General features: G+C 31.7%; 1 protein-coding gene across 3 annotated transcripts in view; it reads left to right on the top strand.

Annotated features, from left to right (window-relative positions):
* LOC105953999 (AT-hook motif nuclear-localized protein 2) overlaps window positions 1-10,982 on the top strand; it is a 46,432-nt gene extending 35,450 nt beyond the window's left edge. Inside the window, exons 6-8 of one of the 3 annotated variants that reach the window (XM_088820993.1) lie at window positions 1,682-1,822; window positions 10,087-10,239; window positions 10,738-10,982. In XM_088820993.1, coding sequence (XP_088677119.1) covers window positions 1,682-1,822; window positions 10,087-10,239; window positions 10,738-10,827 — 384 coding nt within the window. In that variant the 3' untranslated portion in view covers window positions 10,828-10,982. Of the gene's footprint in view, window positions 1-1,681; window positions 1,823-2,203; window positions 2,357-2,876; window positions 3,141-10,086; window positions 10,240-10,737 lie in introns of those variants that run through there. The other 2 variants (XM_088820991.1, XM_088820992.1) reach the window with 2 other exon arrangements.
* Window positions 10,983-14,637: the final 3,655 nt, after the last annotated feature.

Raw genomic sequence — 14,637 nt, 5'->3', positions numbered from 1 at the left:
AAGTACTCGTAACGATGCTGCATGGGGTCTTGAAATAGAAGATGACAAATATGTACATAAACACGCGCGTAATTGTTTAGTATTTAGGGTTTAGGGTTTTTGATTCGTAAAATATATGTATGTACGTGTACAACTATATACGTACCGTACGATATGTATATGCGTATACATGCCTAATTTAGCCATCCCAAACTCCGTTTCCACATTATTCTCGAACAAGTTTGTCGAAATTAAAATGAAGCTTCAATTAGAGTTCGTCTGCTTTTCATCATGTAAAATATTTTAATTTTATATTATTTGCCAACTTTTATGTATTTGTTATTTTGTTTATAATTCAAATAATGTTTTAAATGCTGTAGCTAGTCATGGAAATAATTCAAAAACACACACGAAATTATTTACCAAATTCATCTTTTCAGATTTCGTAATAACTATCTCTTGACTTTCCTCCCATTTCAGTCTAGATTTTGCAAAACCATTCCTCGATTCTATTCTCGTATTTGCTAAATCTATAATTAATTTCTTATTATGTTGTCAACCAAGACAAGAACTTCATCTATTTAACCTCGTTTTCATTTCGATTATTTCTCACTCTCTCAACATCTTCAAGCCCTTCATTGCATCTACGATTTTTTTTTTCGTTTTTTTCGAAATATTTTGTATAAAATTTAAAATGTCACATGTACGTGGGAGTAAAACAAATCCATCAGTGGACGAGCGCCCCGTAATTTTGGCACTTGAATATCCAAAATTCAATGCATCGAGCTCCGTTCGTCGACCTTCTATACCTCGACCGAGGATTCCTAAACACCCCATTACTTCGTTCGCTGCCGAGCTTTCCCCTTTCATTGTTACTATAAAGACTGGAGAGGTTGCTTCCTTTATTAATTTTCTGTCTCCTTTTCGTGTTTTTTTTTATAGCAAAAACTCTCTGCAAAAGTTGGTTGATTGCTCGCAAATGAATGTGGCCAAGACAAAGTTCATGTTTATTACCGTTTTCTACTAAAATATAAAAATGATTCGCTTTTTTTTTTTTTTTTTTTTTTTTCTATTTTTCATTTTTCATTTTTCATTTTTGATTTTTGATTTTTGATTTTTGCTTCTCTGTGTTGATTTGATTATCTGGATTGTGAGACCTTTCGATTTTATTTGAATTGAAACTTGAATGTTTTATCTAACTTCTATAGTAATTGAATAAATAGGAGTCCTTTTCGATACGGCTGCATTTATTTGATTGTACGATATTTTGTCCGAAGAGATCTATCTTATCATAGTTAAATCGACTAGACGTCACAAATTAGGGAACAAAACCAATAAAAGGTACAAATACGTGACAGATCGGAAGTTGGAATTTGTTTTTCTAGGATGCAATAAATATTCGAAGTTAAGTTCCTTCCCTAAAGGACCATATATGGTTGCATGTTCACGTAAACACGTCCGACAAAAATTTAAAACGACATTCTTTAAATGTCTAGGATTTTGACGTCACGTCTTCGTATATTTTTTTATTTTTATTGAGTTAATAAATCTCTATATTCCGCCACAATCTGATATTTTGATCGGATTTTAAAATTATGATAATTTCCTAAACGTGCAACTTTAGTGCAATTTACACGATATCTTGTTTTATTTTTATTTTTTGAATTTTTTTTTTTTTTTTTTTTTTTTTTTGTGGTTTTAGGACATTGGGAGAAGGATACGAGATTCGTTCGAAGAGCGTAACGGTGGAGGTTTGTCAGTGGAAGGATGTATATATACTGTATCAGGCGATATATCGAATCCTAGAATACATATAAACGGCTCCTCACCAACTGTATTTGAGGTAATTCATTCTTTCCTACCATATCTCTGTACATAGTAGAGTCGATCGTACGTATTCGTTTCTTCCTGTAATAGTTTTCCCGCTGCATAATGTACGAAATAATATAGCAGAATATGATTAACTTTAGCTATTTAGCTTGAAGCAATAAACAATGCAGTGTATTAGATTTCGTCATTTAGTGGGGAATTCGTGCAGATTTTAGTAACTTCTCTGTGCAGATAATTTTTAACCAATTTATCATTTCTAAAAAAACAATTAAATTATGTACCTTTTTTTTTTTTTTTTTGTGTACGATATAATTATCGAAAAAGGCATGAAAAATATGTTATCATCTGTATAATACATCAACTTACGAAGAACAATTTATTGTTATACTTGCAGGGTAATTTTTCCATAGCGACCCTCACAGGCCGTTTCGTAATATCTAATAACGGACCTGTACAGCTGGACTATTTGAAGGTCAGCTTTCAACCACAGGATGTGCTTGTCTGTGGTACTACGATTGGGCCTTTGATAGCTGGTTGTGCTGTTCAGGTTAGCTTTTTCTCGTACAATAGTTCTTCGCGATGTTCTTAATTAGGATAAAATCAAACGATTCGTCCTCCATTTAGAATAACGAATTTTCACTATGTATTTATTTTATTTTTCATTTCTTTTTGTCCGAATAATCGTCATTTAGTGGGGAAATTGTGCAAATTTAGCAACAATTCTGTGCAATTAATATTTGTGCATTTTATGTGAGACCAAATAATCGTACAATAGTTGTTATTTATGTTCGAACCGTATTTTTATTCAATTTTTCTTGCTAGTTTTAGCCATATTTGATCACTAATTATGTTACAGTATATTTTCTATTAATTGAGAAAATAGAAGAAAAAAAAGAATGCATTATCCAACATTTAAATGTCTTTCCAAAAGATTTTTTTTTTTTTGTTTTCTCTCATTTTTCTTTGAAATATATTTAATTCAATTGAAGGTATAACTAAATGAGAATTCGATGCTATGATTTTGTTTTTGCGTAGCCGTAACCCAACTAATGTTAATTTTAATGCAGGTCACTCTAGGTTATGCCAGGTTGGATAACGGAGAAACGAGCACCGCTCCTCTTCAGTCACCATAGCGCACCTCTGAGGGCGTTGCCGTAAACGAAAATGCCCTTGTAATAATTTGAATTGATTTGAAATGTAATCGAGGGTTTTAGATTGGTTGGCTATCTACATTCGGGATGCAGACTATATTCGTCTGGATGACTATTCGACATATTTTACTCCGACATTTATCCGTTTTATAGAACAATTAGTAGATTGTGACAGCATTACATGATTTCGATTTCTTGACTCGTAAATTTGGTTGAAGTCACATGTGATGCTGTGTTCAACAAACTGTATACATTACTATACATTACTATACATTACTATAGTAACATGTAGTTACATATGCGTATATTTGTGTGTTTTTTATTTGTATTTTATTGGTTTTGAGATGATTTATAATATAAATATTGAAATTTGTAAATTTTTGTTGTTTGGGTTTATGAATTTTTTTTTGTATTAGCCAGTATTCGTGTGTGTATATAATTGATCGACTAAAAATATGGGCTAAAAAAAAGAACATAACTATGAATTACTATAGGTACTATTAGGGCTGGGACTGGGTTGGTTTTTATCCACCAATCGACCCATTACCGACCATATTTTTAGACGGATAATCAATTTTTAACCGACCCATTGCATCGGGTTGAAAATTTTAACCAACCCATCTATAATGGGTCGGTTGGTGGTTTCTAATATTATCAAAAGTTGGTTGACCGATAATTATCGGTCATCCAACTATACTATTAAAATTTTATTAAAAATATAAAATAAAGTCCGCCTTTTCCTAAGTGGTTATTGAAATTATCAAAATAATTAGTATTTTAAATTTTAAAACAATCAACAAAGGAAAAAAATTGACTTAAATCTTCGACGAGTTTCTTTATGCCCAACCTTAAACAAAAACCGCAAAACTCCACTAAATATCTTGTGCATGTTTGAAATTACTTTGAATTTCCTAATTATATTTTTTCGTTATATTGTTATTAATTATTTTAAACTGATAAATGATGATGGCACCGTGGCATCACGCAAAATGTGATATTTTTACTCTAAAATTTGAATTTTTTTTAAGTGAACTAGGTGGCGGGTATAAACCATCAACCGACCCATTCCGGAACCAAATATTCGGTTGCCAACCATCAACCGACCCACAAAGGTTGGGTCGGCAACGGTTTTCAAATTTGAGCAAAAATGGTTTGACGGATGGGTCGGTTTATAGGCTGGTAATCGACCGACCCAACCCAGTCCCAGCCCTAGGTACTATAGTTACATGTAGTTATTTTCAGTACTGTAAACATATTGTTTTGAAAATTAAAAAAAAAAATTAAAAAAAAAAATTAAAAAAAAATAAAAAAAAATATAATTTTTTTTAATTAAAAAAAATTTAAAAAATTAAAAAAATAAATATATATATATATTTAACAAACAGATTTATAAAAAAAAAAGGAAAATAATAATAAATAAATCAGCGAAAATGATAAATGCAGGACCATTAATGCTGAATGCAGTTTGGCCGAAAATTGCACAAAAGGGTAGTATAGTACTTTCGCTTCCCCAGGGGGTATGTCAAAGGATGATTTGGGTTTGGGTTTATCCCTAGTTTATTTGGTGGCTAGGGGGTATGTAAAATAACTCCATCGAACAATTAGTGGATTGTGAGTACATTACATGATTTGACGGGAAAACGCTCGTGTGGAGCACGTGAGCATGCTAAAATAACTCCTTAATTCTATTTTTGATCGATCTAGCCTCAAATTCCATTTATTACTGCAATTTTGTCCAAAAAAAAAAACATAAAATCTCTATTAAATCGATGAATGTGGAGCTCGAATCGTGGTTAACTTCAATAAAACTCGTTAGATTGAATTTCACTAATTTTGCTTGACTTCATTAACGGCTAAAATAAGAAGCTTGGTAGTATACGAGTGTCTTAGTATAAATAATTATAACGGATTGTTTATAGCACGTTTACACTCGTAATTGGAGTAGTTTGAAATCGACACAACCGTTTAAACTGCCTCATCATAGTAGATGAGTTTAGGGTTGTGTGTTAGTTTGGTTGGTTAAAAACCAGCCATAAAACCAACCCAACTCATCCAATCAACTTTGGTAAATATTAGAAATCATTATCGACCCAATTTATATAGATTTACAGTTTAAAACCACATGGTGTGTTTCACCTGGTGTAAGATCTCTTCCAGCTAACATTTCTTTCTCAGCATTGCCAACTACCAAAAACGTTAACCGATTTAATAGAAACAAGTGCAACTCCCTCTTTTCTTCAAAACGACGCAGCTTCAATACAAAATTAAACCTAAAATCCCAAATCAAACAGCCCTAATTCATCACAAGATTCATATCTCAAACTCAATGCAAACCAACCATTTAGAAAATAAAATGTAATGAATTCCCAAAGTTACGAATGAGTCTTCATCTCTATCAATCGGACTCTGAGGTACGAATTTCTACTCTCTACCATTCAAATCAAAGCACTGCCCACTGGTTCGAGGGGTGCGGCGAGGCGGATTATAAATTCAATTCTTTGTTGATTTCTTTCTGTGTTTTCTTTTTTCCTAGTTTCATGCACGTTATACATATGAAAAAAATAATTTTTATTTGCAATGTAGAAATACTAGATAATCCGAGAGGGTTTTGAGTTGTGATTTTTATTTATTTTTCCTTTATTCAATGTTAATTATCTCTGGTTTATAGTTTTCTGCTGCAAATGCAAATGCAAATGCAAATGCAAATGAAATGATTAGGCTATAGTCTTTATTTTAATTTGCAGTGTGATACTTAGTGCGTACATTTCGTTAATTAATTCATCGTAGGTAAAATCATAGCTTAATTTATACTCCATAAATTACTTTTGCAAGATTGATTTATTTATTTTTTTCCGATTTTTCTCAATGCAACGGGAATGTTTAAGACAATTTATTCCGGATTCGTACCTGATTTCAGATCACGAAATTTTGCATGAGCGACGTTGTTAACTGCAACAAAAGTCTGCGTTCGGTGAATTTAGTCATTCCCATTAGTTTCAGTGGACTAATTGGGAATATTAATCTTCCATATTTAGCTGAGAGGACTTTAATCAAAAGACTTCCTATAAACAAGGGAAAATTATTTTGTAACGTAAACTGAATAAACATGTCTTTATCAAGTTCTAGCTACATTCTCGAGTAAGTGCCTTTTTCATCAACCCCAATTAACGTAAAAAATAAAATAAAACGACTGATCTTTAAAGATGCTATGGTTGACAGCTAGATTAATTTAAAAAAAAAAAAGAAGAATTTGTGCCAATGAACACCTCATTATACAATCGATCGTATATTAATATGGCCACCTCATTATTTTGGGTAATATCTATGTGCAGATCTTTTATAAGATCTATGCTGAATTAAGTCGCCTTATATTTCAGATATGCTGATTTGTGTGCCGATTGAATGATGATATAAAAGTCCGTTCATTGTTTGAACGAGCACTAATTAAGTTCCCTTCCACCCGATGAATCCGTTGGCGTACATAAGTCTTCTATTTATTCACTCTGTTTTTGCTTTAGTTGCAAACGTTCTGCAGTTTACTTTTACTTGCATGTAGCTTTATTTTGTATATTTTGAAAACTTAAATAGTTGAATAGCTATGTGTTTATAATCATATTACTATATTTTATCCATGCTACATGTTTTCCGAATTATATACTTTCCGAAAAGAGGTGAAGTAGACTCTTACGTAACATAATTTTCGGCACGCGGTGGCTAAATTTCGCTTTTAATTTCTCCCTTTTTCTTTTTATAATTATATATTGTTTCTAACCCGCTCTCTGTATAATTATCAAACGTAAATGATTACCTTTTAGTGGTTATCGTATAACTGTAAAGGTACTTACCTACTTTCACTTATTTTTAAATATGGTAGATTTTGTTGACACAATAGATAATTTTGTATACCATTAAAACTTTATTTTCCTTTTCTTTATCTATCTAATTTTTTTTTTTTTTTTACTTTGGAATGTTTGATTTACATGCAGGACGTATAATTAATCTGCACGATCGAAAAATTGTTTCTTCATTTGTCAGAGTCGTAAACAATTTCACTTTTTATATCTAAGTAAATCTCAATTAAATATTTATTCACGGATCGTTGAACTTGTCAAATGAGATGAATACTGTTTTTATTACGACAGTTATGATCCCGAGTGGAGTCGTACGTCTACACCATAGTCCGATTCTCCGCCCATGGCAAAGTGCTGCTTGGCTCGAAGAATAAGGCGGATACATAGAAGTATGAGTTATAATATCCGATGGTACGTATCTGAATTTATTTTGTACATTTTCATTGTACTGTCTATTAGGTAACTTTTTAGACTAAAAGAATGCGTTTATTCATCATCACTTTCCAGATGCCAAATAGAAAATCATATCGTCTGTCTATTCTTGTTGTATGTTTTACCAACTCTATTTTAATACTTGCACCTTGGTTTGTTATTTATAACTGTTAGCTGCTGTAAGTTAAAATAACTAGTGCTTCTCGACCCCGTTTGTTCACGGATTTGAATTTTAATTCTCATAGAGTATGTCTTTAATGTTGAGTTTTATAAATTTTTATTTTAGTTTGTCAATTTCCAGGGCTTATTTGACAAAAAACTTTGGGCCATTCGATGAACTGAATGTTAACGACTGGTTTTCGTTATGATCTATATTCTTACACGTATACCAAAGCAAATCATTAGATGCATCGGTCACTAATAAATGATTATTATAATTATCATATATAATAATGATTTTTTTAATTGATTAATTACTTCCTATTGTCAAATGCATCGGTCACTAATAAATGCTGATAATAATGATTCTAATGAGGAATATGATTGTGGATTTTAGGTATAAGATTTTTGGTATATGATGCCCAAATTTATGAATTTTCTGGATTCAAGCAGTCCGATTTCAAGTCTGATGTATGCTTCCAATGAAGCAAAAGAAGGTCAAGGTCAAAAAGGAAAATAAAAATGGTAACGAAGGCAAACCAATATATGTAAAAAGAAGTTTATTAGAGACTAAATAAATGGAGCTGTGAAGAATTTTATTATAACTTATATGAGAAGTAACGATGCTGCATGGGATCATGAAATACAAGATGCCAAATATGTATATAAACATGCGCGTAATTGTTTAGTATTTAGGGTTTACGGTTTTGGATTCGTAAAATATATGTATGTACGTGTACAACTATATACGTACTATATGTATATGCGTATACATGCCTAATTTAGCCATCCAAAACTCCGTTTCACATTATTCTTGAAGAATTTTCTCGAAATTAAATTTAAGCTTCAATTAGAGTTCGTCTGCTTTTCATCATGCAAAACATTTAATTTTATATTATTTGCCAACTTTTATGTATTTGTTATTTTGTTTATAATTCAAATAATGTTTTAAATGCTGTAGCTAGTCATGGAAATAATTCAAAAACACACGAAATTATTTACGAAATCCATCTTTTCAGATTTCGTAATAACTATCTCTTGTTCCTCCCATTTCAGTCTAGATTTTGCAAAACCATTCCTCGATTCTATTCTCGTATTTGCTAAATCTGTAATTAATTTCTCAATATGTTGTCAACCAAGACAAGAACTTTATCTATTTAACCTCGTTTTCATTTCGATTATTTCTCACTCTTTCAACCTCTTCAAGCCCTTCCGAAATATTTTCTAAAATTATTTTGCATCTACAGTTTTTCTTCTTCGTTTTTTCTGAAATATTTTCTATAAATTTTAAAATGTCACATGTACGTGGGAGTAAAAAAAATCCATCAGTGGACTAGCGTCCCGTAATTTTGGCACTTGAATATACAAAATTCGATGCATCAAGCTCCGTTCGTCGACCTTCTATACCTCGACCAAGGATTCCTAAACACCCCTTCACTTCTCTTGCTGCTCAGTTGTCGCCTTTCATTGTTACTATAAAGACTGGAGAGGTTGCTTCCTTTCTTAATTTTCTGTCTCCTTTTCGTTCTTTTTCTTTTTTTTTTTTGTGTGTGTTTTTTTTTCTGATTTTCTTTTTCTATTTTTGATTTTTTTTTTATTTAATTTTTTTTTTTTGATTTTTGATTTTTGTATTTTTGTAGGGTACTTTTGCTTCTCTATGTTGATTTGATTATCTGCATTGTTAGACCTTTTGATTTTATTTGAATTCAAACTTGGATATTTTACCTAGCTTTTATAGTAAGTGAATAAATAGGAGTCCTTTTGGATACGGCTGCATTTATTTGACTCTACGATGTTTTGTCTGAAGAGATCTATCTTATCATAATTAAATCGATGAGTCGTCACAAATTAGGGCACAAAACCAATAAAAGTTAACACTCGTATACAAATACGTGACATATCGGAAGTTGGAATTTAGTTTTCTAAGATGAAAATTTAATGCGAAACAAATGGATTACCCCACGTGGTATAATTTATCTCTATAGGGTTGAGTTCGATGTCAATATTCGAAGCGAACTTGACACGATTTTAGAAGTTCGACTTGAATAAGATCCGCTTTAGTTTCTATCAATAGTTCATAATTATTGTCTCCTCGAGTTTTGGTAAATCATTCAAAAACAAATTGATTATGTGAAATTATATGTTAATGTGGCGTTACATACATATGTCCGTTTTCGTACAACCTTAAATTTCAGGGTCTTAACTTCACAGAGGATTTATAATGTACTAAGTTATAATTGAACTCCGAGAGAAATCGAACACCACTATGATATCTCATATTTTTATTTTTTTTCTGCTTATAGGACATTGGAAAACGGATACGAGATTCCTTTCAAGAGCGTATCCACCCAAGCTGTGGCGCTTTGTCGGTGGACGGATGTATATATACTGTATCAGGAGACATATCGAACCCGAGAGTCGATATACAAGGCTTAGCTACTTATTTTGAGGTAAACATATTGAGTCGAGTGTTTATTTCATTACTTATTAGACGAAATAGTATAGCAGAATTTGACTCGAATCGAACTAATATGATTAAATTTTGTCATTTAGTGGGGAATTAGTGCAGATTTAGTAACTTCTCCGTGCAAATAATATTTGTGCATTCGTAAAAGAATAATTAAATTATAAAGTTTTTTGTTTTACATCAACTTACGAAGAACAATTTATTGTTATACTTGCAGGGTAATTTTTCCATAGCGACCCTCCAAGGCCGTTTCGTAATATCTACAAACGGACGTGTACAGCTGGACTATTTGAAGGTCGGCTTTCAACCAGACGATGTGCTCGTCTGCGGTACTGCGATTGGACCTCTGATAGCCGGTTGTGCTGTTCAGGTTAGCTTTTTCTCTTACAATAGTTTTTCGTGATATTCTTAATTAAGATAAAATAAAACGATTAGTCCTCCATTAGAATAACGAAATTTCACTATGTTCTTGTACAACATTTTATTTTATTTTTCATTTCTTTTTGTCCAAATAATCCAAATAATCGTCATTTAGTGGGGGTTATTGTGCAGATTTAGCAGCAACTCTGTGCAATTAATATCGTACAATAGTTGTTATTTATGTTCGAACCGTATTTTTATTCTATTTTCATGTTGTTTTAGCCATATTTGATCACTAATTATGTTACAGTATATTTTCTATTAATTGAGAAAATAGAAAAAAAGAAAAAGAAAAAGGATGCATTATCCAACATTTGAATGTCATTTCAAAAGATTTTTTTTTTTTCATTTTTCTTTGAAATATATTTAATTCAATTGCAGGTATAACTCGCATTGATTTTTTTTTTTTTGCGTAGCCGTAACCCAACTAATGTTCATTTTAATGCAGGTCACTCTCGGTTACGCCAGGTTGGATAACGGAGAAACGAGCACCGCTGAGGGCTTTGCCGTAAACGAAGGTGCCCTTGTAACGAATTAATTCGAAATGTTATCGAGGGTTTTAGATTGGTTGGCTATCTACATTCGGGATGCAGACTATATTCGTCTGGATGACTATTCGACATATTTTACTTTGACATTTACCCGTTTTATAGAACAATTAGTAGATTTGGACAACATTACATGATTTCGATTTCGGGACTCGTAACTTTGAATATTAATTTTTTGATAATATCGAAACCTTTTTTTTTCCGCTTCACATAAGCTGCATAAATGTAAATTGACGTCGACATTTATCAGTTTTTATCGAACAATTAGTGGATTGTGAGTGCACTACATGATTTGACGGGAAACGATCGTGTGGAGCAGCACATGAGCATGCTAAAATAACTCCTTCAGCACACTCCTTAATTCTATTTTTGATCGATCTAGCCCCAAGTTCCATTTATTCCTACAATTTTGTCCAAAATAATAAAATCTCTACAAAATCGATGAACGTGGAGCTCGAATCGTGGTTAACTTCAATAAAACTCGTTAGATTGAATTTCACTAGTTTTGCTTGACTTCATTAACCGCTAAAATAAGAAGCTTATTAGTATACGATTTTCTTAGTAAAAACAATTATAACAGATTATTTATAGCACGTTTACACTCGTAATTGGAGTAGTTTGAAATCGACACAACCGTTAAAACCGCCCCATCATATATAGGAGATGAGTTATTAGCATTATTATTTAAAATAGGGAGAATTAGACTTTTGGTCTCTAATATTTGGTCTGATTTCACTTTTCGTCCCTGGTCCACTCAGTTCCACTGTAGCACACGTGACCCCAAATACGTCTAAATAAGGGCAAAATGATAGAGAATTACAATTTTGGTCCCTAATGTTTCGCCCAATGTCACTTTTAGTCCCTGTTATTCCAAGGTGGACAAAATACATCGGTTTTCGGCACTCACCACACCCGTGTAATGTCGAATTTCCAAAAAATATTCCATGTTAAAACATTAGCAAAGACCCCCTATAAAATTTCCTAACTAGCCAAACACTAATTGGAACATAATAACATAGAGTTCAACAATGAATGTAAATACAAGGTTGCTGAATACAATAACATATAAATTGTAAATATTTTAATGCATTGAAATTTCAAAAAAGACTGAAATATGATTCAAAACACTTTTAGATATAAATAGAATAAAACCGTAACGAAAACAAAATTGTTTAAAAACTATATTTTAATTAAATGACAAGGGTGATACTTTTGCAACAGCTTGGACATGGATTTCTATACTTAGAAGACAACAATCATTGACCAACAATGTTAGAGAATTCATCAATTTTCAAAATTAACCGACTATTGCACTATATGTTGAACAAGTTCAAACAAAAATACCCCTATGTTATGTATAAAAAGTGTGCCTCTTTCTTTCTCTCTTGTACTCAATTTACTCTCAATGTTTTTCATATTTCTTCCCTAATTTTATTCACAACCTAGTTTCACCAAAATTTTCTGAAAAAAAATTATATTCTGAAAATTATTTATAATTTCCTATTAAATTTATGAAATTTTGTAATTATGTTCCCAGGCTAATCATATCACCCAAAATTTATGAGTTTCTTTTATTTGGGATAATATTTTAAAATTCTTTTTAGATTTATGAAAAGATTTTTTTTTTTTGAACTTTCAGCCTAAAAATTCTCGATTTAAAATGTTTCCCGTAATTCTAATTCTCAAAATTCATGCATTTCAGTTTTTACGTCCAAACACTACAAGACATATTTTTTTCTAGAACCACTTGTCGATGCCACCTAAGTGTTATGTAATAAAGTAAAAAAAATGGCCAAATAATAAAATCAAAAAATTGCCTATTTATATAAATGGAAGGGTAAAACGGTAACTACGCTACATAAACTTAACATTGTTAGAGATTTTACGGTTAGCCCGTTAAGTTGACGGACCATTTTGTCGCATTTTGTAGTACAGGGGATATATACAATACTGGTAATAGTATAGGGGTGAAATGTGGAATTTGTAGTTAACCCCAGGGATTTATTAGAAACAAGTGCGCTCCCCACTTTTCTTCAAAAACGACGCAGCTTCAATACAAAATTAAACCTAAATTCCCAAATCAAACAGCCCTAATTCATCAAAAGATTCATATCTCAAACTCAATGCAAACCATTATTTAGAAAATTATGTAATGAATTCCCAAAGTTACGAATTTCTACTCTCTACCATTCAAATCAAAGCACTGCCCACTGGTTCGAGGGGTGCGGCGAGGCAGATTATAAATTCAATTATTTGTTGATTTTTTTCTGTGTTTTCTTTTTCCCAGTTTCATGCGCGTTATACATATGAAAATTTAATTTTTAATTGCAATGTAGAAATACTAGATACTACGAGTTGGTTTTGAGTTGCGATTTTAAGAGTCATTACAGAAAATATAATTTATTTTTTTCCTTTATTCAATGTTGATATCGAGGGTGCATTTTGCCAATCAAATGCTAATTGGAGGGTGCAATGTGCCAAATGTGTATATTTGAAGGGTGCAATGTGCCAATTACCCCATTAGGCTATAGTCTTTAATTTTTAATGTGAGGTATATAGTATATACTGTGTACTTAGTGCGTACTTTTCGTTCATGAATTCAGTGTAGATAAAATCATTGTTAATTTATACTCAAGATTTAATTACTTTTGCAAGATTTAATTTTTCTTTTTGATTCTCAATGTAATAGGGATGTTTTAGACAATTTATTCCGCATTTGTACCTGATTTCAGATCCCGGAATTTTGCATGAGCGACGTTGTTAACTGCAATAGAATCTGCATTCGGTGAATTTGGTCAATCCCGTTAGTTTAAGTGGTCGATCTTCCAAATTTAGCTGAGAGGACTTTAATCAAAGGACTTCCTATAAACGAGGGAAAATTATTTTGTAAGGTAAACATATCTTTATCACGTTCTATCTACATTCTCGAGTAAATGCCTTTTTCATCAACCCCAATTACCTCACCGTAAAAAATAAAAATAAAACGACTGTGCTTTAAAGATGCTACGGTACGGTTGACAATTCATATTAAAAATAAAAATAAAACAATAGTTTCCATTTCATTTGGAAAGATTGTGCTTCGAAGATGCTGTGGTTGACGGCTAGATTAATTTATTAAAAAAAAAAAGAATTTGTGCCAATGAACACCTCATTATACAATCGATGGTATATTAATACCTCATTATTTGGGGTAATATCTATGTGCAGACCTTATATAAAATCTATGCTCAATTAAGTCACCTTATATTTCAGATATGCTGATTTCTTGTGCCGATTGGATGATGAATAAAATTCCGTGCTTTGTTTGAATCCGTTGGCGTACATCAGTCTTCTATTTATTCACTCTGTTTTTGCTTTAGTTGCAAACGTTCTGCAATCTGCAGTTTACATACATTGAATTTTCGATTTAGATACTTAGCATGTCATTTGATTTTCCATTGTCGCAAAACATAACTTCCGAAGGAAAGTGATAATTGGTTAACTATGTTAGCATAGGGGCCGTTGATATGAACGAGTGTGAAACAGAAACATGGTTAATTTTATAAAACTTTACGGCATGTAGCTTTATCTTGATATATTTTGAAAACAAACTTATGTATTTTATCCATGCTACCGAAAAGATGTGAAGTAGAGACTCTTACGTAACATAATTTTGAGCACGCTGTGGCTCAGTTTCGCTTTTAATTTCTCCCCTTTTTCTTTTTATTCTATATTGTTTCTAACCCGCTCTGTATAATATATTAGAATATAAAACGTAAATGATTACTTTGGAATATTTGATTTACATGCAGCACGTATAA

This window comes from Erythranthe guttata, chromosome 7, assembly GCF_056151865.1.
Source record: "Erythranthe guttata isolate IM_541 chromosome 7, IM_541, whole genome shotgun sequence".
Classification (NCBI taxonomy): domain Eukaryota; kingdom Viridiplantae; phylum Streptophyta; class Magnoliopsida; order Lamiales; family Phrymaceae; genus Erythranthe; species Erythranthe guttata.
The sequence above is the reverse complement of the archived record's forward strand: the minus strand, read 5'-3'. Positions and strand labels throughout refer to the sequence as shown.